Source organism: Panicum virgatum, chromosome 2K, assembly GCF_016808335.1.
Source record: "Panicum virgatum strain AP13 chromosome 2K, P.virgatum_v5, whole genome shotgun sequence".
Taxonomy (NCBI): Eukaryota; Viridiplantae; Streptophyta; class Magnoliopsida; order Poales; family Poaceae; genus Panicum; species Panicum virgatum.
Genome location: NC_053137.1, coordinates 41,505,848 through 41,533,247, shown reverse-complemented (window position 1 = coordinate 41,533,247; position 27,400 = coordinate 41,505,848). Strand labels below are relative to the sequence as shown.

General features: G+C 47.3%; 2 protein-coding genes and 1 pseudogene across 7 annotated transcripts; all 3 read right to left on the bottom strand.

The window, feature by feature from the left end:
• Positions 1–1,076: 1,076 nt before the first annotated feature.
• On the bottom strand, positions 1,077–7,346 carry LOC120677476 (probable serine/threonine-protein kinase PIX7). Of its 2 annotated transcripts, none has more exons than XM_039958633.1 (6): positions 6,544–7,346; positions 3,738–4,072; positions 3,494–3,629; positions 3,164–3,300; positions 2,959–3,082; positions 1,077–1,858 (listed from the first exon to the last, which is right to left on the bottom strand). In XM_039958633.1, the coding sequence occupies exons 1-6, from the start codon at positions 6,806–6,808 to the stop codon at positions 1,356–1,358; spliced, it is 1,500 nt and encodes a 499-aa protein (XP_039814567.1). In that variant the 5' UTR covers positions 6,809–7,346; the 3' UTR covers positions 1,077–1,355. The 2 variants fall into 2 exon arrangements, with proteins under 2 accessions (XP_039814567.1, XP_039814565.1); XM_039958631.1 differs by having other exon boundaries at positions 3,738–4,075; positions 6,544–7,345.
• A 3,944-nt stretch (positions 7,347–11,290) lies between these two features.
• LOC120677452 (ABC transporter A family member 7-like) lies at positions 11,291–18,172 on the bottom strand. 5 transcript variants are annotated; one of them, XM_039958621.1, is made up of 18 exons: positions 17,657–17,992; positions 17,043–17,427; positions 16,857–16,939; positions 16,614–16,758; positions 15,959–16,072; positions 14,645–14,769; positions 14,391–14,549; positions 14,113–14,275; positions 13,899–14,024; positions 13,730–13,813; positions 13,287–13,654; positions 12,999–13,199; positions 12,768–12,877; positions 12,592–12,676; positions 12,304–12,432; positions 12,111–12,216; positions 11,892–11,980; positions 11,291–11,817 (listed from the first exon to the last, which is right to left on the bottom strand). In XM_039958621.1, exons 1-18 carry the CDS (start codon positions 17,672–17,674, stop codon positions 11,518–11,520), a joined length of 2,790 nt encoding a protein of 929 aa, XP_039814555.1. In that variant the 5' UTR covers positions 17,675–17,992; the 3' UTR covers positions 11,291–11,517. The 5 variants fall into 5 exon arrangements, 4 of the variants coding, with proteins under 4 accessions (XP_039814555.1, XP_039814550.1, XP_039814543.1 ...); XM_039958616.1 differs by lacking the exon at positions 17,657–17,992 and adding an exon at positions 18,009–18,158 and having other exon boundaries at positions 11,302–11,817; XM_039958609.1 differs by lacking the exon at positions 17,657–17,992 and adding an exon at positions 18,009–18,171 and having other exon boundaries at positions 11,302–11,817; positions 12,111–12,432.
• Positions 18,173–19,964: 1,792 nt separating this feature from the next.
• On the bottom strand, positions 19,965–26,913 carry LOC120677443 (annotated as a pseudogene).
• Between the last annotated feature and the right edge of the window lie 487 nt (positions 26,914–27,400).

Here is a 27,400-nt window from a genome sequence, read left to right as displayed (position 1 = left end):
CTAGGGGATTAATACCACGGTTCGCAGATGCGGCGGCTGCCATGTGGGCCATGGCATGTTTGTTCTCAAGTTTATTTCCTTTTGTTATTATAATGACAGCTTGCTCATTTGGTTTGGATGAAAAGAGGAGAGTGTGAGAGAGTTACGGAGCAACAATATGTACTTGTGGGGATTTTCAAACTCCAGCCCTGTGCACCAAAAGTGACAATTCACTTGTTTGTAGGAAAAGAGAAATGTTACTTATTATATGTTCTATAGGCATAGATACAAAATAATGTGTTTGTCCACATTGAAGAATTATATGTCAAGTTTGTTCAGGCAGTGGAATAATGTGTTTTATGTAGAGGGTATTCTAGAAAATCATATACAATTTTATTTCAACGCTCCGCTCCGAGGTGGATGAATCTGAACAATTTTGATTTTCAATACAGTGGATCCAACAGCGAATTTTTATGGGTGCTGATAAATCTGTCCGTCTGTTTGGTAAAAATCAACGCATTGTCCGGCACGCAACCGCCGCTCCCGTGGTGATCCGACGCTCCACATGACCACATCCATATTCATTGATTTCGAACTCACGTTAGCCCACGAGGCCACAAGCTAACATTGCTGTTTTCGTGTAGCAAAGTTAATGTTTCAAATGGAGAAGGACGGCCTGGCAAGAAATTTCTATTTCCGTCGATTTCGAAAACGGAGCGGACACAGCATCAACCACCCACCTCCCGCCTGCCTAGCGTTGCGCCAAATAATTGTCAATGAAGCCGTGCTGGCACGATGCACGTGTTTTGCTGCAGAAAAAACGTCCGCAGCAATAAAAGCCCGGCCATCTGTCAATCTTGATACACTAGAAAATGTCGTCGGAGGAAACAGAATTGCCAGTGAATTCAAGGTTTAGAATCAGATTATGATGCCGAAATCAAATTGTTGAGGAATCATATAGTGCGAAAACGAAGGCGGAATCATGACTTTTCATTTGTTTGACTTCTCATTTGTTTTGCTTCGAAGGGAAGGAAATCTGCATTTCTCTTCAGACCTATATAAAAGAGCAGCTATCAAGATTCAAGAGGCGTGCCACACATTGTGCCGGGAAATCACCCAAGCTACCTTGATTGGGGCAAAACATATATAGAAACGGTCCATCAGCATTCAGCTAAAACCTCAACGAAACCATCCACAAAGGAGACCTCATACCTACACCTCCTTTTCACCTATATCCTTTGTGCACATGTCAATCTACAACAAGCAGCAATTCAGGTTCGACGCCAACATTCAGCCACCACCCCCACCAAGTTTCACCACCAGAACTAAAACCCGCCATTTCACCCAAGGTACCGGAGCCACGCCCATGCCTCCAGTCATTTCACGTTCGGCTTTGGCGAGTAGCGGAAGGGGGAGGCGCGGGGGCCATCAGAGAGGCTCCTCACAGGCTGCTGCCCATTCCGCGCTGCGAACGGGCCCTGTGACTTGAGGCCCCTCCCGTTCATGCTACTCGAGTGCGCCATCCGCTCTGCCTGCATCGTCTGGTAGAAATAGGAGGAGCTGGCCATGTCCTTGAGGTTCAGCAGCGGCTTGAGGGCTTCCACCACCTGGCTCATCAGCGGCCGTGCCTTGGGGTCACGGCTGAGGCAAGCACGAGCTAGTTGCGCTGCCTTCTGGGCACCTTTGACAGAGAAGTTGCCCTCTAGGCGGGGGTCGATTAGCTTGTAGAAGCGCTGCCGCTCTCCTAGGAGGGGGCGTGCCCATTCGACGAGGTTGTGCTCCCCGTTGGGACGGTTCTTGTCCATTGACCTGCGCCCTGACATCATCTCGAGGAGCACTACCCCAAAGCTATAGACATCACTCTTTGATGTCAAATGACCTGAAAAGTTGGGGCAAAAAGATAAAAACATGTGTCAAACAAAGATCAGACATGTAAATAGTAGGAAAAGGGCATTTAGATCTTAAAAGAACAAGGTACTCAAATTACTGCTTCAAAATTGAGAGGACAATACAAACCTATACTAGCATAATGATGTTTTGTTAGGATCAGTTACACAAATCTTTGCTGGATCAACTCAGTGAGAAATCTACATTCTATAATATGAACTACCAAATCCATTTCCAGTGTTAGCGTAGACCTTTTCTAGTTTGTCCCTGCCATTGTGTTTTCAGTTTTCACTAAATAAAGGGTCTCCAGAAGGGCTTCAGTATAATTTTCAAAAAAAAAAGAAGGGCTTCAGTATTGTTAGGTTTCATGCACCAACCAGATGAACCCAAAAGCTTATGCAGTTGGGAAGAGGTGAGCAATCCACTAATACTTCACAACACTCCCACTCACATGCAGCCGGAACAAGGCGCAAATGTGAAAATAAAGAAGGGAGCGGAGGACTTAAAAGATGAACCCAAAAGCTTAAGCTTTTGGGAAGAGGTGAGCAATCCACTAATACTTCACAACAAGTATATTCCAATGTGTATTAGGATTCTGTTCCAAACAGCTAATATACATGAATACACTATAAATCATAACAAGGCCATAAACCTCCGTTTTGCCCATCTCAGCCTTCCTTTACAAGTGTGGGCTTAGAACAAACAAATAAATATGTTAAACATCATTACCCCAGTATAATGGGAACTTTAGAACATTACCTAGACAACATGCAAAACATGTAGCACTAGAGCATAAATTACCCAACCAACAAGCATGACAGGTAGCACTAAGCATACATTACCTAAAGTCCCAAACAACAGAGCATGCCATATAGATTATAGCACTAAAGCATCTCAATGCCTTCCAACAAGTTTAAGTTCAAATCTTAGATGTCTTCACAAAGCAACAAATGATGATAACTGATGTAAAATTGCAAATCAGCATACTTATCAGTTATCACTTAAGTTTGTTCAACATACTGCAAGCAGATATACAATTTAGTAAGAGAACTAACTTTCAGATAGGTAGGTTGAGCCTGATAATGCACTTACCTGTCATGACATACTCCGGTGCTGCATACCCATAGGTCCCCATTACTCGAGTAGAGACATGGGTTTTATCACCTACAGGGCCATCTTTGGCAAGCCCAAAATCTGAGAGCTTTGCATTGTACTCCTGCACGAGCAATGTAAACATATGATGCAACAGTATGTAAATCGTGTGCCACACATTGCATAATCCTATTCATGGACTTACCGCGTCTAGCAGTATATTAGATGTTTTAAAATCACGATAAATGACTGGTCTTTCTGCTTCTTCATGAAGGAAAGCAAGACCCTTTGCTGCTCCAAGAGCAACCTTCATTCTGATGGCCCATGGGAGCGGAAGAGACCCTATAAATGAAAGCATAATGATTATTTAACCTCCTAGATTTCTATCTTATTGTTTAGAATTATCTAAACTACACAAGTAAATATAGCAACAGAACAGGCACTCAAATATGATATACATTTTCCTAATGAAAAAAAAAGAGATCCTAGAGACAGCATAATGCTTAAACGGCCTGGGAATAAGCCAGTTACATACTTCTGAATAGATGGTTATCCAAACTGCCACGAGGCATGAATTCATACACCAGCAATCTTTGGTCATCTTCAACACAATATCCAATCAATCTGACCAAGTTAGGATGGTGAAGGTTTCCAAGAAAATCAACTTCAGCCTGGAAAAAAATCAAACAGAGTATGAGACACAATCATCATGAATTTAAATGGACAATAAGTAACCAAGATGATATATTAACTTGAAATAGGTAAAACAGAGCACATACCACCCATTCTTTGTGCCCTTGAAGCCCATCATGATTGAGCGTCTTGACAGCAACTGTGAGACCTGTACCAGGTTTCACAGGTGCAGTTCCGTTCTCTTCAATCCACCCCTTAAAAACACATCCAAAACCCCCTTCTCCAAGAAGACTTTCAGGCCTGAAGTTCCTGGTCGCACATTTTAGATCATTGAATGCGAATTTGCGCAGCTGAGAGGCAACTTTTATTTCATCTCCAACTTTAGAAGCAGATGAACTGCTCTCAGCATTACTAGTAGTTGTAGAACCTGAGACTACTAATGCAGCCGGTTGGTTCCTGCTGCCATTTTCTGTTGACTTCTCTGCTGTGCCACGAAATATATAATAATTTAGCATGCCACATTAACAAAAGTGTTATAAACAATATACTAACTCAACACAGCAATGATCCTAAGAAAGAAAAACACAAGTTCAATCTGCACAGTTTGAACTTGACTGAACGACACATGATAACAAAATTGGGGAAAATGTGAAGTTTAGCTATTGGGCATTGACAACATCACAATTTCCCAATACACTGTCACTATGAATAAAAACAAACACCCAGCTTAAGGTCAACAGTTTGGAAAAGCAGTCAATAGTTTTTTTTATGGGGATAAAGAAAGGAAGGTTCTTTATTCTGCTTCCATCAAAGCATTTCACAAAGATCATTAAACTCCATAGCTACAAGAACCGAAGTCTACACTGTTGCTGAAAACTGAAGCAGAATATGAAAATTTATACCATAAAGCCATCAGACAACCAAACAGCCTGAGCTAATAATGACTCAAGTAGCATTCAATTAAAGCTTTAAATCTTATGATAAAGATAGTATAAGTTAATGTCCTTGGTTAAAAAAGGTGCAGTAATTCACTATCTTTCATTTGGGCCACAATATAGAGCACTCCGTCAGTACCAATGCACCCTATTATGATGGTAGTAAATAATGAAGCGTCATTTGGTTGCAGGAGGGATCCACGTATCCATCACGGCCAATCAGCGCAAGAAATCCGCGAAACGATACGTCACGAGCATGTGCAGCAGCCAAACACGCACGGGAGCCGGTGGATAATTATGCCACAATAATGACGTCCTGGTCTGGGCGTTAACCCTCAGGGCGCCTAACAAATTGGTTGGAGGGAGTACTAACAGGCATCCTTTAATCTCATACTACACACTTTTTTAGCTTATTATTCATAATGTTCCAGGTCACAATTATGGAAAAGGTGTTTCAACTTGTGCTAGCAGAAAAATTAATACCAACCAAACTGCAATGAAATTGACATCATAAACTAGCTAATGTCTGTACTTGTGAATTTATACTTTATTCATTTGCATCTGGATAGATTATGACGAATGTGGCAAAATTGCAACCATTTACAAAATTACACGTGTTGCAACTTTACATCGTCAAAATCAAAGACAGGTGCATAGTTCTTAAGGCGTTGAGGCTAGGTGTGGCGCCCTACCTCCTCTGGACGCCTAGGCGAGGCGAGGCGACGCCATACACCAACGTAAAAGCAGCATATTAGCAGTATAATTAGCAGTATAAAGGGGAAAACAAATGAGAAAAGAAAAAAGAAAAGGGAGAAAAGGGCAAGGAGAAGGTAAGGCCCAGCCCACTAACAAGCCCATGACCACCTTATCTGTATTTACCCCATCCTCCCCGTAACCCTACAACCAAAACTGCCGCCGCCTCTCCCTCGCAGCAGCGCCGCTCCTCTCTTCCTCCCTCGCAGCAGTGCCGCCGGTCCTCCCTTCCGCCCCGCATGCCTCTCCTCCCTTCCGCCGGCGCTCCCCTGCACATCGACTGCAGCCGCAGCAGACCCGTGCAGCAACGAACCCCGGCGTCCCCTCCAGCTGCTCAAATGGAGCACCGCAGCCGCTCCCCCTTCAAGTCCTCGCACCTCCCCAGTTTCTTGGGGGCCAGATCTCGCCGGCGCCGGTGCCGTCGAGGATGAGGAAGGCGGAGGTCGTCGCCTGCTAGTTCTGGTAACCTTCTTGCTCCTCCTTTCATCTCCCGGTCGCTCCTTCCCCTTGCTCTTCCTCTCTTCTGGCTGGGCGTCGGCGACGCCTTGGCCTCCCTGAGCGCCTTGACGCCTTGGCGTCGCCTAGGCGACGCCTTAAGAACCATGGACAGGTGGATGAGTTTAACACGCTAACAACCGTTTCTAACGGACAAGCCAATAGCATTCCTTCCCTGTGCATGGCAACGCTAAATTTTGTACACATCTACTGCGAACAGTATGGGGCCAAAACCGACACATGCTATACCAAATATAGACAGTCAGAAAAACACTTTCTCATGCACGCTTCCTCCTAGAAAACCCAAAGTACTCATGTGCACTGCAGCTCAGCTAGAAACATGCTAGTTTCACAGGATCTGTCGACAGTTTGATAATCCTTACGTGCTCTATATGGTGATAGCAACCACTACCATTCCACTCACAAATTCAATGCTCAATGCATGGATACAGCCCAAAGAGCTATCACTCCCCGCTGCAGCCAGACATATCTCCCTCGACACCAGCATACTAACTACCGAAAGCTGCGCACGTCCTCAACATTTTTCAATCAATCAGCTGCAACCTCAGCGTCAGGTGACAAACTGCGACGTGCGAAACATCATTAGCCAGAATGCAAACCATGGCTTAAAGTACGGCCTCCGAATTATGGCCACCAACAACACGCAAATCTCGTCTACCACAGCAACAGTACAGCAGGAGAGCACAATGCAAGTAAGTATGCGAGACGCCCCCCCACTCCCAGGTGGAGGAGAGAAAGGTGTGCTTACCGCCGTGCGTGCTGGCGCTGCTGGTGGATGTGTCGGCCTTGGACCTCGGCGGCGGCTGGCAGCTCCCCACGGGCCAGAGGCGGATGCAGCAGCCGGTGGCGACGGTGGTGTCGTCGTCGCCGGCGGCGGCCTTGGGGGACGCGCGGTGCCTGCTGCTGCCGCGGCGGCTGCGGCGGCACCAGCCCCAGCGCTCCCGCTCCCGCTCCTCCTCCCCGGAGCTCTCCCACCCGTCGAACTGCCCCAGCTCCGGCGGCGCGAGCCCCATGGCCTCGCTTCTTCGCGTCCTCGTGCCCTCCCCGAGCCGCCCTACACTCGGAGGCCGCGGGAGAACTCAGATCGGCTGCGGCTAACCTTCACCGCCCGCGCCGGCCCGCCCGCCGCTCCCGTCGAGGGCCCGCCGAATCGGCGCTGGAAATCCCACGGAGCTCCCCCGCCAAGGCAGCGCCGGGATCCCAGCCTCCCCGCCGAATCGGGCCGAATCACGGCGGGCCCCGGGCGCCGGGCGCGCGATCCCGCCGCATCGGGAGCGCCTCCCGCGCGAGGAGCGCCGTGGCACCCGCGGCCTCTTCCTCCCTCGCACACACAGATAAGACCACCCGCCACGCCCGAGAGCGCCTCGCCTCGCCTAGCAGCAGAGCCGAGCCGAGCCGGCGACCCTCCCCGGCCCAGGACGCGGCGGCGGCGGCGGCGGGTGGTGGTGGTGGGAGCGAGGCGAGGGTGCGGGGGAGGGAGTGGGGAATAAGCGAAGCGAATGGGAAGGAATAATGGATTGTGTCAAGGCAGGGCAGGGGGAGGAGAGAGAATGTAATGTGCCTGTCGTCTAGAGAGAGAGAGCAGCAGCGGCGGCGGGCGGCGGCGAAGGGGGGAAGGCACAAATGTTCCTCGCCCTGGCTTTTCTTCTTTCGGAAGCACGTGGCCGACGTGGCAGGCCTTTTTCCGCGTGCGGCGACACCCCGAGCCGTGGGGCCCCCCGGCGGCTGGCCGACGTGGCGACCGCGTGGCGCTGACGCGGTCAGCGCGGGTCTCGTTGCCCTCTCCTCCTCCGTCGTCGTCGTCTACGATGGCCGTCTTGCTGAACACGGCGTGATCTCCGCGCCTGCTGGTAGTAGTAGTAGAAATGGCTTACGATGAGCATCTCCAGCAGATTGCATAAATTGATTGCCAATACTAAAAAACTACCATTTGAGAGATTTGGAGGAAAAAATCGACTCCAACAGACTACCGATCACTTCCCCAATACCAAAATTTTTTTGTCAACCACCAAAAACTCAACTCCTCTCCCCTTAATGTAGGGGAATGCAACCCTCTGCCCTATCCACGGTTGGTTTTGGCGCACGAACAGGCCTCCGCTGCCGGCACGCCATGGCCAGTTGCAGAGCTCGAGAACGAGTCATGCGTAGCAAGGAGTAGCGGCAGATGCGGTGGTCGTTGGAGCTTGAGATGCGGACATGCGGTGGTCTGTCTCTGAAACTTGAAGCTTGCTGCTCCCTGGAGCTTACCTCCACTGCAACCAAGTAGCAGAACCAGTCCATCACCTCCACTTTGACCATCACCAGCTCCGCCCAGGCGCGAATCGACACCAGTACACCACGGCAGCTCCAGCTCGCGAACGAACTGGAGGACTCCTGCACGGTGGCAGCGCTTTGTCCCTGCGTGCTTTGGTGTACTGGTGTCTGTGCCCCCAGCTCCGTGTACCACGAAACTGGGCAACTAGCAGGAGCCGCCGCCGCAAAGCACGCCGTCGACTCGTCGAGATGCGCTCCATGCCGGCGATAGAGCCTGCTGAGGTGACAATCACGTGCCTGTGGTGGCACAGGCTAGGTCACGTACGTTCGTGAGTCGTGACCCAAACCTCCAGCTGCACCTGCTAGCTCGCTTCCTTGGATGGAGAAGAAATAGCTACACTTATAACATCGAGGAGAGGATGAGCAGGATAAAACTCGTCAGGGGGGAGAACCAACCTTAGCGTGTGCGAACAAAAACTGACAGTATGAGTGCACGAGAAAGAAGATCCTCTCTGAAATGGATGACGTGACATATTTTTGGAAACTAAATATAGGGCCATCGTTGGAGGAAACCATTTCTTTTGTGCCCAAAAGTTTTTGCAAAGATCCCAATATAGGATTTTTGGGAGTAAAAATATTGGGTACTCTTGGAGATGCTCTAACAACAACATTTCAAGTACTCGAGATTAAACGCGGAGTTTGACGTCATGTGTAGGAGTATCTTGTTAATGTGTCTCTTTATTTAGTAGGAGGTGACAGGCCCGTCAACAATGAGACACATGTATGCTCAGTTTGCCAATTGTGCATATATGAATACATAAAAATAGTGATGTGCGTGCGTGCTGTTAGATCCTCACATCAGAAATTGGTGAGGAGAGCACAACCTATAACGTGACGGAGAAAATTGTAAAAATGGGACTCCAATCGTTGCGCTTCACATATTTGCCATTCTAAACGTTGACATCGTAAATTTGGGACTCCAAACAAGTGTCTCTTGATTATACTGCCATTTGAGGTATTTTCTCTCTTTTTCCTTTTCTTTTTAGGTATTTGTCGGGGTGAAAAGACCTTCCTGCCCTCCCCTTTTCTGCTGCATCCCACGTCGATCCGTACGCTGGGCGTGCAACGACCTCGCTAGGGCGATCGCGCTCGCCAGCCGGGAACAACCGGCCTCGTCCTCAGCAGCTAACATTCCGTCTAAACAACAGACAATCATATCAAAGTTCAAGCGATAAAAAAGATCGACCTACATATTACATATATCAAAGTTGGAGTACAACCCGTACCTCCAGAGCGCGGACTCCTACATATCACTTCCGAGACGCCGGCGGACTTGGCCACAGCCGGCGCAGCCACGCCGGAGTTACCCTCGGTCGGCGCAGCCAGCACGGCCCCACCGGGAGCAGCCACGGCGACGCCGCCCTCGAACTGGCTGGCGCTGGTGGCCTCGGGCTGGCTGGGCGCGGCCACGCCGGGCGCCGCCAGGCCGCCGCCGCCCTCGGCCGAGGCAGGCGCGGCCCCGCCGGGCGACGCCAGGCCGCCTCCTCCCTCGGCCGGGCAGGCGCGGCCACGCCGGGCGCCGCCCGGCCGCCGCCGCCCTGGGCCACGCCGGACCCAGCCATGGCGCCGGGCTGGGAGCGCGTCGAGGGTGTGGGGACCGGCGTGCGGCGGTGGGACGGTGGCCAGCGGTGGTGTGGTGCCCGACCGATCGGTGGTCTAGGTTTTCTTCCTGTCGCGATAGAGAAGAGGATGCGTGGACTCATGCAAATACTGTGGGGGCAAGAAGGTCTTTTCACCCTAGCAAATACCTGAAAAGAAAAGGAAAAAGAGAGAAAATACCTCAAATGGCAGTATAATCAAGAGACACTTGTTTGGAGTCCCAATTTTACGATATCAACGTTTGGAATGGCAAATATACGAAGCGCAACGATTGGAGTCCCATTTTTGCAATTTTCTCAACACATACAGTTGCGTCGGTGTGCCCAGAGAGATCGTGCCCTTGATGGCAGCAGCCAAAGCTTGGTCTCCTCAATCACGTTGCGAATTTTAATATTAACACAACACTGAAACCATGCTAACTGCAATAATAATGCACCAGTAGTAAGCAATAGAACATCCAACTCTCAAACTCATCCCAATCTATTCAATGATTATGATTGAGCGCCTAGTGTACCATTATTTGGTAACGTTAGTACCCTCTGACCTTCCTAAACAACAAGGGAAATTCTCCTTGAAACAGTACTGGCAGCTATCCTTGCGTTGACGGAGGAAACATGCTTTGGACACTCGCTCTCACATGCACCGGCACGACGAACGCCTTATATATTTGACTCGCGCGTCCCATTAGCTCACGGCTTTCAGGTCGTGGCAAATATTGTAGATTTTTCAAGATGGGAGAAGAATTTCAAAGCCTCACATGCAGAGGATCTATCGCCAATCACCGTCGAGGGATTTTAAATTTGAAGATTTTTGTATGGCCAGATTGCGCATGTGTAATAGTACTACATCTCACATGTGCTGTGCGTTGCAAGATTAGAATGTCAAATATTGCCAGCTAATCTCGTTCTCTCTCGCCAAAGAAGTGTCTTCTACGGTAGGCTCAAAGGGCAAAAGTTTTTTTTTTTGGTCCCCGAAGAACCCGTAGGATCTGCACGTCATTATATTATATTAAGAAAATAGAGCGAACAAGTATGCACAAAACTTACTGTATTTTCTAGAACAGTGGACACAGATTTTGTCACTCACATGAACGGAGCATTCTGATGCAGAGCGGGCCGTACAAAAACAGCAAATGGAAGGTAGGTAGATTGCAGAAAGCCGGAAGCACTCATTACCGACACTTATCTACACATTTTTTACAGACTGAACAGCAATAAGTACAACAGCAACTTTACAAAGCAAAAGAAAACCACCTAAAGATGCAGGTTATGAAAGTAAAAAAGAAACATAAATATAAATGGTGGGCCCACGACTCCTAGGCCCTCAGTCTCTTCATTCATGCAGATATCATAAAACGAATAAAGTTTTCGTTTAGACCAAGTAGTGTAAATCTTCTCTGGATTGATATAGCCATATAGGTAAACACAGGCCTCATATGTTCATATTCAGAAGAAATATCTGAACTGAAAGAAGCAAAAGTTTTTATATGTTAACTCTGAGGATTGTATGGATTATTAACAGCTCATAAGCAAATAATGACCACCAATCACCCCCCCCCCCCGGTGAAAAAAAAATGATGAGCACATCTGGACACTTATTTTATTCTGCAATGACACTATCAAAAATATGTTTCTGTCCAATCACGTAAAATAAGCATATACTAGAACAAATTTTCTAGAGAAGAATGCTTCTCACAAATGAAAAGAATAACTACCTACAAAATTGCAAGATTCTCCATGCAGTGTGTGACGCAGTCCCATCCAATACCTAGGTCCTATGCCGGCCATGAAGGTGGCCTTCAGGGTATTATCTACGAAAACTCGTTAAATGCTTGTGCTCCTCTGGCGACCTTGATGAAGACATCCTCCAAGGTAGTATCAACTAGGCCCCAAGCATGTATTGTGAGCCGGCGCTTGGCGTTCTCGACTGCAGCAAAAACATGGGCTATTTTCACCTCCTGCTTCGGGAGCTCAAACTTCTGAGTTCCAGATAAATGGTAGATCTTGTTTGCACTGGGTGAAAGTTGATGCACTAGCAGTTCAACCTCCTGTTCTTGGTCTGGCGATGTTGTCATTGTGAATATGTATGTGCCTCCGTACCTAGCCTTTAGCTGCATCGCATTGCAGAAAAAAAGTCTTTAAGGAATGTTATTTCGTGTGATGATAGAAAGCGAAGAAGTTGTACCTCTTTAGGGTTTCCAAGGCATTGGAAATCGCCATCAACAAAGATGCCAAGCTGGTCACACAATACCTCTGCCTCTTCCATTGAGTGCGCTAGAAGAATCACATTTATTACTAGCTTATTGACTAAACACTAATCAATCTTGTGACTTGCAGATGCAATGAAGCAATGGAGTAGAAGTTGAGGGTTTAGATGCACAAGTGGACAGGAAAAGATTATTACTAGTTAGAATAATTGCCCGGTCTCTCTTGGCCTCCCTCACAACATTCCACAGGTTATTTCTTGATGCTGGATCCAGTCCTGTGCTCGGCTCATCCATGAAGACAACCTGAAGAATACATGCTAAGATGCATAACCCAGTTGTGGTTGGATGGCATTTCATGAAATGGGAAAACATATAGAAACAAAAAAATACTTTAGGATCCCCAATCAATGAGATTGCCACACTGAGCCTTCTCTTCATGCCTCCGCTGTATTTCTTCACTTGCTTATTGCCAACATTACCATGCGATAGATTTACACTCTTCAGAGAGTGGTCAACAGCCTGGCAATGGGAAAATTGGGACACAATATCATTACACATGCTCTAAGATAGCTGGATAATTTTTTTAAAAATAAATAAATGACAAAGCAATTAGAATTGCTCAACTCTAAAATGTGAATATTATGTTCAAAAGGTGGTACATAACAAGATTGGAGATACCTTCACTAATGCATCACCTTTAAGATTCTTTAATCTTCCATAAAAGAAAAGATGTTCTCGTCCTGTCAATGTTTCCCAAAGCAAGCTGCATTTAAGCCAACAGCATTAACATGATTAAATCATTTGACCCATGAAGGAAAACTTTTGGTGAGATAAACACTTGTGTAAGTACATACTTATGCTGTGGACACACACCCATATTTGTATATATGGTACCCATGTCCGTATTTATATCCATTCCATGGACATAAGCAGTACCAGATGTAGGTCTAATGAGTCCAATCATCTAAGAATAAAAACAAAAGCAAATATTCAGGTTACATTATAAGATATATAACGCTATATGCATGTTCTATCAAAACAATGAAACAGGCAAACAGCATCCACTTTTCAATTTAGTATCATACCATGTTGATGAAAGATGTTTTCCCAGCTCCATTGGGGCCAAGCATTCCAAAGCACTGGCCCTTCTGAAGGACAAGAGATAATCCTCGAACAGCCAGCTTGTCAGGGTTTCCATCCCTTCCAGCATAAACCTTCCTGAGCTTATCGCAGATAATAGCTTTGTTTGCATTGGGATCTACCAGAAGTTGCTCGACTACTTTCCTCTGAATAGAATTTGTCAATGAATTAAGTGTCAATCAAATGCACTATTTAGAAGTATAGGAGATAGCAAAGTATAAGAAGTAACCTACTTCTAGAGCAACATCGGATTTCTCCATATTGAGAACGACTTTAGAATCCTGTTGGGAAAAGCTAGGTTCATGCAATGATGGTGCATGCTTCTTCTGTAAACATCTGAAGCAGGAAAAAGGGTTTTTCGTGACACTATCACCTAACAAAGAGGCTTGATCTAAATATAATGCCAATATGAGCAGTAGTGCCCATTCTACACTCATTATGGTTAAGACATCACGCATTCCATTGAGGGGATCTTTCATACTTCTCCAGGTCATTCCAGTGGCTCCCATACTGCTCCCCGAGAATGCATATTGACCAAGTTCATATAGGCCCCTATAGAGGGAAAATCCAGGGACAATCTCCATGACTAATATCCAACCATCTGAATAGAGAAGGCAAAGCTTGTAAGTAGTAACTAATATTATAGCCATAAATCACAATTAAGCTAGCAACTTACAGGGAAAAGTTTTATCCTCAAAAAAGAAGCGGAAAAGAAATGCACCAAGTAAGCCAGAGCCAAAAACATACATGTAGCCAACCACTGCATCAAGAAGTGAATCAAATGTCAGTTGTCAATTTCAAAAGGCAAAGTTTTGACTTGGAGGTAACACGTTCGATTTACTAACCTGTGGCCATCTTGACAGATGAAAAGAAAGATGCCACAAAAAATGCAAGGGCAATCTGCAAATTTATACAGGTGAAGAAAAAAACAGCCTGTACACTGTACTCATTGATTCTGAAAAATTTGAGACCTGAACAGAATAAGATGAATTAAAATTTGACGTTGCAGATTTATTTGCCCCAATAGCATATTCATGAGTGAATTGAAATATAATTTACCTATCAAGGAGCCGAAAATCACAAAGAACAACATATAGACAACTGATAGAGCAAGGAAATAAGAATAAGATATCAGCCAGTAAGGCCCATCCTTCAGACCATGCATTTTCATCATAATTTTTAGCTTCTGCTGTTTCTCATACACCAGATATGTCAAGATAACCTAAGAGGAAAAATGAGTCAATTTGCAAGCTCAACTGATACTGACTATTAACATGTTCAACAAATCTGCGGCTATACTTACAGAATGTTACATCAATATATCTCATCATACTCACTGGGAAAAGAAGTTCGATGATCCATGTGAAGAATAATGCACTAAGAAGAGAAGACAAATCCAACTGAAAACTCGTTCCAACTTTGGGCATATCTTTTACATATTCAAGTAGCATTTCTACCGAAGTTCCTTTGATAAATTTGAGATAAGCATTAGATACCTGTAGGAAATGAGTCATAAACTTCAGAACAGGAGTCATGTTTCAAAAGATACTGAATTAGTCAGAGATAAGATTATGGAAAACAAGGCACATACTGCATTCACCAAGCGTGGAACCCGTAATGTTGCGATAAATGAATATGCAGTGTTATCATTATAAGTAGAGTTGTACCAAACATTTACACCAAGTCCATATTGTGTTGTGCCCAAAAAGTCATATCCTGCAGAAATGAATGGTATCATGAATTATGCCAATGCAAAGGAGAAACATATGTGTAAGAATAAGTTGTTTTCGTGACATTTTGGAACAATAACTGATAGATAACCAATAAGTGATTACATTGATGATACCAGAGGACCCATTGATTGGTGGGGTGTCACAAAACATTTTACGAATTATCAATGATATGTGAAGTCCTTAAGGGTGCGTTTGGATGTCTATATTGGGGCTTGGAATTCCGAATTGGCATTGACAGCACCAAATACCGGCTGTTTGGATGTCGTGGAATTCAGAATTGGAAATCACCGCCAATACCAACCGGTATTCGTCTCACCCTCTCCCCCTCATCCTCGATGCCGAGCCAGACCCCTCCGTATTCGCTGGAATTGCTTCTTCCTCCTGTCCCTCGCGTCTCTCTCGCGCCCGACGTCCTCTCCTCCCTCCGCCGGCGAGGCCGGGCCGCCCTCTCCTCTTTCCACCGGCGAGGCCACGCCGCCCTCTCCTCCCTCCGCCAGTGAGGCGCGCGGCCCTCCCCTTACCTCCGCCGGTGAGGCGCGCGGCCCTCTCCTCCCTCCGCCGGTGAGGCCCGCGACCCTCCCCTTACCTCTAGCGGTGGGACGCACCGCCCTCACCTCCCTCCGCTGGTGAGGCGCGCGGCCCTCCCCTTACCTCCAGCGGCGGGCCGCGGCGCCCTCCCCCTCCCTCCTTCTGCCGGCGGGCCACGCCCTTCCTCTGCTCCATGGATGGCTTGAAGGAGCTCCGGGGCGGAGAGCTCGAGCACGGCCGTGCCGCTCCCCTCTCTCCGTGCCGCTCCCCCACCACTGCTGCGTCCACGGCGGCCCGCGCGGCCGCGTGCGCTGGCGCGTCCCCACACCGGTGCCGGTCGGCCGCGACGCAGAGCACGCCTAGCAGCTCGAGCTCGGCGCGCAGCCACGCCGCCATCCGCCGCCGTGATGGGTCAATTCTGAATTTGATGACATGCCCATCCAAACACGATTTGGTATTTGTTGGCTCTTTGATTTCTATCTAGTAATTCATCTACATCCAAACAATCACTTTGGCATTGTGACCCATTACCAAAGCTTGTTTGATTTGGTATTGTATCGAATTCAATGCCGAGGTCTTCAATATCGACATCCAAACGGACCCTAAAACTTCATAAAAGAGAATTGTAATGTGAAGATAATAACCTGCAATAAATTCATTTAATTCTCCTCCTCTTTGTCTGTAACCCTTTAAAAATTCATGGTTGATAATCGATGCACTTTCACGCCATAACGGGACACCTTCAACACACTGTATATCTGGTTCATTTCAAAAGGGCATCAGATCTGCAGCATAAACATGTCTAAGAAACTGTGAAGACGAGAGTGTTAGAAATATAATTGTGCCTTGCACGCCTGTGGGCACTGCCAGCCTTTAGGCGATGGTTGGTTAGAAATAGGAAAGGGCCTCTCTGGTCGGTTATATTTCCATAAATCTCATCCAGGATTTCCTTGCCTATATATATATATATACATGTAACCTATGTTCTCATTAATCAATCCATTATTTCCATGCAATCTTCATTGCTTACAGTTGCTGTTAGGCAGACTTCAGAAATTGTCCATATAGCACAATTACAATCATATATAAATGAGTGTCACCTTTTGAATCGATCACATCTAGAACCCAATTATGGGTATGCCAAAGTAAGATCCATAATACACTATAGTAGGGACAGTTCAAGATCAATTAAGTTCACAATTCAGACATTTCAAAGAAATATGGAAACCAAAACAAAAAATTCAACATTTCAAAAAATGTCTCCTAAAAAAACATTTTAAGGAAGACAGTTATACTTACTGAGCTGAAAAAGTATGCCCCCAGTATTATATGAAATGGTCTGAGACATGAAGGGTAGGCACTCAGGCTGGATCAGGTACAAAGTATGGCCAGAGAAAAATGCAGGCTCTAGCAATTGTATGTACCATGGCTGTGTGTCTGAGCCCTATGACAAATCAAAGACAATGGCAACTACATAAATCAAAACATGAAGCAGCAAAAGTTATAAGCCAGGCACTCAGTTTGGGCACTGCGGGAACTCACAGCAACGAACATGGAGAGGATGTCAAGGAAATCCGTTGCATTCAAAGATGGAGAAAGGGCGGGAAACAGCCCTCTTGAAATTGCTGACAATTGGAGAACACTACAGAATTAGAAACACATTGACCAAATTCATAAACATTTCAAACACTAGAGAATTGAAATTGCTGTAATATGGCAAGGACATACCTTCAGCGACCGCTTTGTCCTTTCCAGTGACAAGGACAGTTGCAGGGCAAGACCAGGATTCACGGCACAACGGATCAGGCAAATCATCAAACGGCTGGGAGGATGTCCTTACAGCTCGGAAATCGGCACGGGGGACCTGAATCAGGGCCGGCCAGCGTGGCGGGCTGGGAATTGGGCAGCTACCAACCTGGTCCAGCGTCGAGTACTGGATGCCACACTCTTTCCTTGCACATCTTCCATCCACGCTGGTCTCGAGGCAGACGCAGCCGCATTTGTACTTGGGCTTGTCGAGCTCGTTGTTGATGACGTTCTGGAGCACTATGAGCAGGACGCAGATGAGGATTGGGAAGAAGGTGATGCCAATGTTTGTCTTGAGGTTCCGTTTCTGCAATGCATAATTGCAAGATGATAAATTGAGGCGCTGCTCGTGGAGCCGTCACAGGGAAGAAAAGAATAAAAAAGACACCAGCTTTGACACTGCTTCATGTAGACATGCAAAATTCGCACTTGGTCAAATTTTGTGTCTAATTTGGAGCATGTTTTGCACTTCATAAAACGAACGGAAATCGAAAATTCAATCCCTAAAGAAAAAGAACTTGTATATTTTTTCTTACTCGCTGGGCATTGATCATGCTGCTGCACTCCTACAAACAAGAGCAAGAAAGCCCCACACGCCAAGGCTACCAACCCGCCTTGGTGGCTCACCGAAAACAGCAGGCACACAGATTAGTATCGCTAGAGCTAAATCCCACAAATTACCGCGAGAGATCCTCCAAAGGCCCAAATCCACCAGAGTCAAGCATCGTCTCTCTAGATTACACTCCTCAAGAGCCAGGCAGGCAAATCCACGAACATCTGGTAGGCACGACGAGTCGGCGAGCAAACCGTCTACAGATATTCGCTGAAGAGAGGGGGGGGGGGAACAGGAAAAGGTAGAAGGGAGGGAAGGAGGAGCAGTGCCGGGACCTGGACGCAGAGGTTCTTGCGGAGGAGGGCGTTCGCCTGCGTTGCGAAGCTCGCGGGCCCCCGCGGGGAATCCATGGTCTGGGGCGGCCGGCGGCGGCGAGGCGGCAGGGCAGCCGTGGAGGCGTTGGGAACTAGCGAACCGGGAGCGGAGACGTCAGGGGCCCCACCGTTCAACTTTACCCGCTTTTATATATACTACCTCGGAGACTCCTGCCGCCAAGCGGTTGAAATTTGTCAAGATTCACGCGTATTTATACACGTATCTATACTTCGTAATCGTGTAGGGTGTACATGATGCCACGCAAGGCAGCAGGTCCTTTTCTCCGGTTGATAGATTTGGATGGTGTGTTTTTGTCAGTCGATTTATTTCTACTATTCCGTTTGATTAAAATGACCGAACCTATTCTGGTTTTCTCTCGATTTTCCGTTGCCCAACACTGGGTAAGTGCCATGATTGCATTGGTTTAAATAATTGGGTGAAGTGATTAAAAAAACAATTAGGTGAAGCAGGCATAGAAATCACTCTAGTGTTGCGAAAGGGCATGTAGACTAGTGATTATAAGAGCCTCAGTACCACATGAGATCCTAGGTTCGACTTCTCATGTGAGCGAATATTTTGAAATTTAACGGCGTTGTGCATTCAGTGTTAGGCGACGTTTCCGTAGACAGAGAGGCGCATGTGGTGACTTCGTCAATCTCGAGAATTTGTCAGCTCAGTCTTCGAAGATACTCATAGAGGTAGGGTTTGCGTACGTGTGTTCATAGGATATAAGTGTGCGTGTATTGTGAGTGTCTGTGTTGTACTGTGTAATCTAAAAAAAATCACTCTAGTGTTCCATAGTCACTCCCAAAAGATTTCCTCGTTCGTGTAATTCCTGAAAGGCACAGAAACCTTTCTTGACAGATGGGCCATGGAAGAAACCCATTAATTCAGAAGAAATTAGTGTTCATCTGCCATGCATGTTCAGAAGCCCTCTCTGAGTATGCTATCGAACAAGAATGCGAATACTCTTGTGCTCCTGACTATACTTTTTTTTCGCGACCGTGCTCGAAGATGCAAAGTGGAAAGAAGCTACAGATATTGAATACCAAGCTGTCTTGATAGATAGATTGTAGTAGTGCATTGGGCAAAACTTGAGTTAATTCCCTGAATGCCATTGAAAAATATAACTCATCCCTTGTATGCCACTGAATGGCATGTGGGGGATTTTTTGTGTGTGTCTATGACATGTGGGGCCAATGGCATATAAGAGATGGTTATAATTTTCAGTGGCATATAGGGAATTCAGTTCACCAATATCAGAGGGCTAATATCAGTGCCTTGGCTACAACATTAGTTGATAGAAAGCATGAGTGTTTTACTGGTTTTCAGAACACAAGTTTTGACAATTACATACACAAGTGGTACATAGAGAGCTCCTTGTCTTCAGAACACAAGCCTTAATAAAGTAATATACAATGTGAACGACAGTAGAAGTGGAAGCAAAGGATTCGGTTCAGTAGGAAATACGAAAGCCTCAGTAAAATTATCAGTGTCAAATTCCTAGCTAGTATCTTAAGTACAGTAACAAGGACTTATCTGCAGAAGAGCAGCTATCTTGAGGCCAATCTTCAGCCATGCGCTAGGTAGGAGAAGTGACTAAAAAAAGGGTAAGGATCTAGAATAGCTCAAACCAGTTCACTATAGATAAGCACGACTTAAACTTGGGCTATGTGCAGCCAAAAATCAGCTGTAGTTCTATTGCAGAAACCGAAAGTTGAGAAGGTAAATGCAAATGAGCATGAGCTGCAATCATACCAACTGTCTGAACAACTAGGATGGATTGCGCGCTTTGCCGCGCCCATAGAGGGCTGGAGGCTGCCTGCGCGATTTGTCTTTTTTAATTGTTGGAATATGCTTAGGGCAGTGTGCGTGCAATACAACTTCCAAGCACACACATGGCTAAGGCATCAGTATACTCATGAATTCTTCTCAAGAAACAAAATACAAATGGCATTAATACACAAGAGTCATTGCCTGATCCCTTGATAATAAAAGAAGGGAGATACACAATGTTTTATAGTTACATTCAAATTTAGAAATTATATCTCAAGTTGTATCTAAGAGTCCACGCCATTGTATTTTAGGGTCTATATCTGCATGCTGTTTAACTCCATGCACCGGACAAACATCACTGCAGGAATGCTTATTTTCGCCTACAAAGATGAAAAGATTATTTCCAGTACTCATAAATCGACCAAAAGAGCAATATCAATCGAAACAACACAATTCAATAAGGACAATATGAATCTTTCTTTGCATGTTTGGCACAAAGGACAAATGCTTGTTGCCATGGTAACAAAACATTTTGTTCGTTCGCTAAGCATGCACCATATCAAAATTTTGGAAATGAAATTGAATCACATACTGAGTATTAACACAGGGAGTTCATGTGATTAACCAAGTACTCAACTTTAGATGTCTATAATGAAGCATTTATGCAAGGGAAAAAAGGGGGCTTACCTAGAAAAACAAATAATATAATAAATTGGCATACAAATATGCAGACAACCATCCCATGACAATTTGAAATGAAAATTTGAAGGATAATATATAAATCAAAAGGGAGCATCGTCAAGAAACAAAAAAAATATATATTGAAGGTACAATTAATCAGTCAAATTTCTATGACTATCATCGTGGATATTGGTTTGCTAGTGTCCACAGGGTCTTAGGGAGAAAGTAAAACCATCTTTGTATTAGCTCAGCTAGTGCTATCTGTTACGATGATGCAACAAATAATAACGCAACAAACCAAAGGATACCAAGGTAGATCTACATGCAGCCATGCAGCTCAGGTGTAAAGTTTAGTGTTGTCTGCATGGAATTTTAATTCAGCACGAACCTGATGAATTGTCACATGGAGAAGGTGCAAACACACTCAACAAATTTTGGTGGACAAATTCCAGATCCCAATTCATAATACAACAACAACAACAACAACAACATAGCCTTTTTTCCCAAGCAAGTTGGGGTAGGCTAGAGATGAAACCCGAAAGAAATAAGTTCAAGGTTCAGGCACATTATCCCAATTCATAATACTAGCTAAAATTAGTCACATTCATTAACTAAAAGAGGAATAATGTCAAGGTATTATAGGGACAATAAAGGAACTGAATTGTTCCTGTTGTTCACAATGTCAACTTCATGTGTAAGGGCATACAGTGCCGCTTGTTCCATATTTGCGAAGAAAAACAACCCAAATGACAGCAGGTTCTCGTTAAGCTTAAAACCACAATAAGGACATCAGAAGGCAGCAGTTGTAACATGAAAAATACTGGGTTCAAACACCAAGGAGATCGAGGGCTGAAACCTAGCGTGGTGTGCCGCATCTCAGGTAGGATTTGTTTCCCATACTGCTACAGCTAAAATTGCATGTCCATGGAAATAGCTCATTTGGCTGGTCGGAAGGCATGCGCCCCCCACAGGCAGTGGCATATGCATCCGCAAGCCCAGTAACAGAGTCCTTATGACAGTCGATGAACCTCAATCTGAAACTCTTCTCTCCCATTCTAGCTATTGAGTAAAAGCTCACATTGGTCTCCAGCAATCCCTTTGCGACCAGGATCTTCATGACACAATGCCGGGGCACTAGCCGCTTCTCCAGGCTGTGTGTGAACAACATAGACCTTTCCATAATGTAGTGTGGCTCCAGTCCAACGTCATTGACCAAGAACTGAATTTTGCGGAGAAGACTCTGTTCAGACAATGCTAAAATGACTGGTACCTTGGACACTGCAATGGCAACTTCGTCCTTGGAGCAACCAAGAGTTCTCCTAAAAAACTCAAGCCTGGCAGTACCCTTTTCTCTAGTGGTACCGGTCAGAGCCGACACGACATGCTTGAACATCCCCGAGCTGCGGGGCACACCAAACTCTTCCGCGCGCTGCAAGATCTCCTGCAGACGCTCCGGGTTGAACGTAAGCAGCCGCGCGTCCCCTGAACACACCTGGGCAATATCTCGAACACTTAGGCCGCGCTGGCGAAGCAAGGCGATGTTAGGCTTGATCACCGTATCAAGGTTCGCGGTTAGAAGGGAGTTGCTCCCCTTCATGAGCGATAGTAGCTTCTCGAATGAGCCAAAGAAGTCGACGTAGAACTGGATCTTGGGACCGAGGTCGCTGCAGCCGCGCATCAAACGGGAGCCGACCGCGAGGAAGCGGGCGATCTGGGGACGGAGAGTCCGGCGCTGTCGCGGAGGCCGCGGAGGCGGGGCCCGAGCCTATCCACCCTAGAGCGGAGGAGCAGCGGGTCGGCGGCGACGACGTCGGCGATGTCGGCGCGGGAGAGGCCGACGCTGGATAGCAGGGCGACGGCGGCGTCGGGGTCGAAGAGGGCGTTGTGGCGGGCGGAGGTGAAGTCGTCGAGCGCCTTCGCGGACACTCTGGACGCCTCGGCGAGCGCCTTCTTGGATGCGCTGCGGGCCTGGGCTGGGGCGACGCCGCAGGAGGCGACGAGGTAGTCCTCGAGGGAGAAGGGGACGGGGGAGTTGGAGAGGAGGCGGAGGCGGAGGCAGTCGCTGTGGTGGATAGGGGAGGGGAGCTGGGAGGCGGCGCGGACGAGAGGGAGGAGGCGATTTCGGAGGCGCAGCATGACGGCGGCGGCGGAGGGTCGCCGGCGCCGGCGGTGGGTATCCCTCAGGGGGCAGATCTGATTTCCGTATCTCCCCCACCTACCCCCTAAAAATCCATTTCATTTAACTTTCAAAAATAAAATCCATTTCATAATTAAATTTCTCTGCCGCCATGTTTGCATGCTCGGAAACAAAGCTTTTCCCTTCTCCTATCGTTTCAAAAATATAGATTATTCAAGTTTATGCAATTAAACATTTGTCACTTTGGCTAAGTTTATTAAAAAAAATCATTGACATCTACAGTGCCAAATCAAGTTGCTATAAAGATATATCAAATTGTTGTAAAGACATCTAGCACGCCAATTTAATAGAAATTACTTTGATGTTGTAAATGTTAGTATATTTTTCCTATGCGTTTGGTAAATAAAAAAATTAATTGGGAGTATGCCAATTTTCTCTGGATAAAAGAAAAACGAATAAAAGTACTGCTTATTCATGATAAAAACACTCACTTCACACGAAAAAGCATATCTTCATTCTGTTCGACTGTCTGTGGCTGGTGGTGATTTGTTGTGAGAGAAAAGTACTGCTGGCTGGCTGGTGCTAATTTGGTGTGAGAGAAAAACACTGTTGTTGGTGGCCAACAGAACAGAGTGATTGAGTCCAAGATACTGTACATTGAGAGAGAACATCCGAGTGACCAGAAAATAATTGAGGCCTTGTTTAGTTTCCTTCAAAATTTCAAAATTTTACAAGATTCTTCATCGCATCGAATCTTTTAACGCATACATGAAGTATTAAATGTAGTTAAATAAAATAACTAATTACACAGTTTGTCTATAATTTGCGAGACGAATCTTTTGACCCTAGTTAACTCATGATGAGATAATAATTACCAAATATAAACAAAAGTGCTACAGTATTTTACACCCAAAATTTTATACATCTGAACCGGAGTGAAACCGCAGTCCAGACTCCAGAATCAACCAAAAATAGCGACGGTAGCTACCCCAGTACTGTAGACAACACCAGATGGGCCAGTTGAAACCAAATTTGTGTTCAGAATCGACTGATGGGCCGGGCTGTAAGCAACAAGACCACAAAAAAAGATAACTACAAATGTAACGATAGAGGGGGGAAAAAAAACAATCGAGCACTCATCCCTCCACGAGCTAACAACAATCATATCTTGTGACCTGTCACAAAAGCCGGACTCAAGCATGCTGATGCGCCGGGCTGTAAGATTCACGTCAAAGCAGAAACCACCACCAGATGTGTTGTTAACTTCGACTGAGAAGGAAAAAAGAAGAAAATTACTCGAGCGGTAGTTACGAATTACCCTTTATGATTTTTTTCAGTATAAATGAGGTTGCCTGGCATGGTCCGGAAAAAAGCTATGACCAGTTTATCGGGCCAGGCAAGGCACAAAGTTGTTATCAGGAGGCCGGGCACGATGGCCGTGGTTGAGGGCGCCGAGCCAAAAGGAAAAGGGCCTTGTGGTGAGCTGTCTCACCTCCCTTGTACCGTTATCTTGAAGAATGCTGAGTCATACTTATCTCGTGAGTGGCTCAATTTTTTTTAAAAAAAATATCACACATGTAGGTCCAATTGTACATGTCTTAGGCACGTGTAGTCAATGGTACGGTAGATGGCAATGGACATCCCTCTCCCGGCCACGCCATGCGATGCAAACAACGAACGCATGAGGCCGTTCATTCTTCATTGTTCCCGCGGCCGGCCGCCAAGAGCTACACAGTAGGACTGTAGGAGCCTTGCAGAAGCGCCCCCTGCCTCCTCCGTCATTCCTCGTTTCTTCCTCCGGACAACTCGCCCTGGGCAAAAAAAAACCGAGAACCGAGGACCGAACAGAAAAAATCGAGAACCGGAGCCGTACCGAACCGAAACCGAGAATTTCGGTTCCTGGTTCTTAGGAACCGAAATATTTGGTTCGGTTCCTTAGCCGGTTAAACCGAAGAACCGAGCAAATCCCACATTTAACCTATGAACTATTAGCTGGCACAAACAAAACCCTAGCTGCCCCCCACCCAAACTACCCACCAGGACTGGCAGGACACCACCGCACCCACCCCCTGCCCCCACCCGCTGCCTCCCACCCCATGGCCGACGGCGGCCAGGCGCCGGCCACTCCCCGCCCTCCATGGCCGCCGCCTCACCCTCCTCGGCAGCCGCCGGGGCCCCTCCTCGGCCCCCGCCGGGGCCCCTCCCCACCCCCGCCGCGGCCCCTTCGCGTCCCCGGCGGCCCGGCCTCCGCCTCGCATTCCCGGCCGCCGTCGCGGGCTCGCGGCCCCTCACCGGCCGCCGCTGCGGCTGCTACTCAACCCTCGCCGCGGGCGGCCGGCGTGGCCGGCGCGGAACATGCGTGCCCCTCCTCGACCTCGCAGCAATGGAGCGCGCGGGCGGCCGGCGCGCGGTGTTCTCCCTCCGCCTCCTCGGCAAGCCAGGCGCATGGCGGCGGCGGTCCTCGGCAGTCCAGCGGGGGCGTGGCCGGCCCCGCGCCCGCAGTCAAGCCACCGGCGGCGCGCTGCAGCGTCGGTCTCTGGAAAGCACCGAGAGATTTTTTTCCTTCTCAACGAAGTTCGGTTCCATCGGTTATAACCGAAACCGAACCCAAAATTTCTCGGTTCTTAGTTCTAGAAAGAACCGAATGGTTTCTATTTTTCAAGAACCGAAAAACTAAACCGATCAGTTCGGTTAGAACCGAACACCCAGGCCTACGGACAACTACCTACGTCCCTACATTTACAGCTCTAGTCGATAGCTGCGCCGCCAGTCCACCCACCCGCCAGTCCACCCACCCACCGACCTTTTTAGTACTCCACCTCTAGTCACCACACACCGAGGGATAAGCCCCGCCCTCTCGGTGGCGCTCTCGTACCGTCTCGCTTCTAACCGAAGCCCTGACCTCCTCTTCTATAGTGGCCGGCCATAAAAGCCTCAACCATTGGAAATTCAAAATTCTAACACTAACCGCCATCCGAACTACTCTCTCCGTTCCAAATTATAAAACATTTCAACAATCTTGGAGACAATCTCGGAGAGTCAAAGTTTTTTATATTTGACCAAATTTATATAATAAAATAATAATATTTATTATATAAACTAAGTACCATTAGATTCTTTATTAGTTATATTTTCATAGTACATCAATTTGATATCATAAATTTTTATATTTTTTCTATAATTTTGGTCAAATTTGAGATTATTTTGACTCTCCAAAATTCTTGAAATGTCTTGTACTCTAACTTCTATATAGCATAGAGGGGAGCCTGGGAGCACTCCGCTGCTCGTGGAGCGACACATGCTCTGTTCCACAGGGAGGGACGCCAGACACAGCTCGGGCCCACCGGGGCCTGCCGCACCGTCCGCCTCCGTCTCAGGTGCAGGGGGATCACTTGGTCTGGGTCCCGCCGGCTCCCCTGAACCCGTATCCACGGGCCGCCGCCGCTTCTCGCTCCCCTTCTTTTCGGTGGGCCTTTGTGAGCCAAGTGTGGGCCAAAGTGGGCCATGGTCCCCTTACCACGCAAAAATTCCATTAAATAAATAGTAATTTTGACACTATTTATTAATTTAGCACTTTAATTACAAAATCCGTCCCCCTAATTCTTTGATCCGGCTCCGCCACTGCCTTTGTCGTCACGGATCCATGTGCAGCTCCTTATTGTGCTTGAAGCTGTGCAGAAATCGAGATCTAGCAAACGGCTTCCCCATGAACTAATGGCAACTAAAATTAGATCTGAATCAGAGCAAGAATATGTGAATCCTACGGCAAGAAGAGGGTGTGTGACGGGGGATTCACGGATGGGGGAGGTGTGCTCGCTCACCTGACGCCCCGTGCAGGTTCCGCTTCTTCACCGGCGCCGGAACGGCTGCCGCTAGGGGGAGCGCTGGCCCATGCCCGCCTCCGTCTTCGTCAGCTTCGTCTCCTAGATCTCGCGCTCCCACCCAGCCCAGCGCTCGCGCCAGCTCCGGCCTGGGAAGACTGCGGCGGCGGCCGTCTCCTAGGGGAGCCCTTCTTCACGAACGCCGGCGCGGAGCGTAGCCTTCTCGGACCCCGTTCCGGCTCCGTCGGGGTGCGGCATCGCTCGATCCGTCTCGCACTCCTGTCTCCGGGCTAGGAAGACTGCGGCGGCGAGGAGCGTTGGGCGCCTGGGCGGCTGGGCGGTCTCGATCTTCCTTCTCGGTCTGGGAAGACAGCGGTTCTGTGGGTGGACGGGGATTTTTTTTTGCAGCGGCAGAGAGCGGTGGGTCTTGGTCTTCTGGCTCTCGCATCCAACGTCTTAAGATATTATTTTTCTATTGGGAAGATTGGGGAGGGGATCCAACGGTGAGGGTGACCGTACTTTTTGCAATTTAACTATTTTCGCGAAAGAAATTTCACATGTAGGCTTTTCTTTTTTGTAACTTTTTATAAAAATGTATCCTAGGGTCGGCGCCGCAGTTCACGGCACCGAGGTAATATGTCTCGGCGCCACGGAATACGGCACCGAGCCGCACAGGCCGTTCCACGTCCGCGGCGAGCTACCAGTCGTCGTACCGCATCTCCGAGAACCTATCATGGGTTCGAGGACGAAGGAAGGGCGGTACCTGCACAAATGCAAATTACCCGTTAGTATCATACAACATAGTGCAAAAGAGAGAGCGCGGCAAAACCAATTACCTCCCCCGCTGCAATGCGTCATCCTCAATGGTTCTCCTTGTAGTAGTGCTCCAACAGATGGGGTAGCGCCATCCTACAAAAAATGATTTACATGTTAGACG

Coding starts and splice junctions, on each gene's coding strand:
- LOC120677476 (XM_039958631.1), bottom strand. CDS start 6,808: ATGGGGCTCGCGCCGCCGGAGCTGGGGCAGTTCGACGGGTGGGAGAGC. Junction 4,076..6,543: donor CAGCGCCAGCACGCACGGCG/GTAAGCACACCT, acceptor TTCGTGGCACAG/CAGAGAAGTCAACAGAAAAT. Junction 3,083..3,163: donor CTAATATACTGCTAGACGCG/GTAAGTCCATGA, acceptor TTGCTCGTGCAG/GAGTACAATGCAAAGCTCTC.
- LOC120677452 (XM_039958609.1), bottom strand. CDS start 18,083: ATGGATTCCCCGCGGGGGCCCGCGAGCTTCGCAACGCAGGCGAACGCC. Junction 16,759..16,856: donor TCCTCTCCATGTTCGTTGCT/GTGAGTTCCCGC, acceptor GATTTGTCATAG/GGCTCAGACACACAGCCATG. Junction 12,433..12,591: donor AAGGTGATGCATTAGTGAAG/GTATCTCCAATC, acceptor TCCCATTGCCAG/GCTGTTGACCACTCTCTGAA.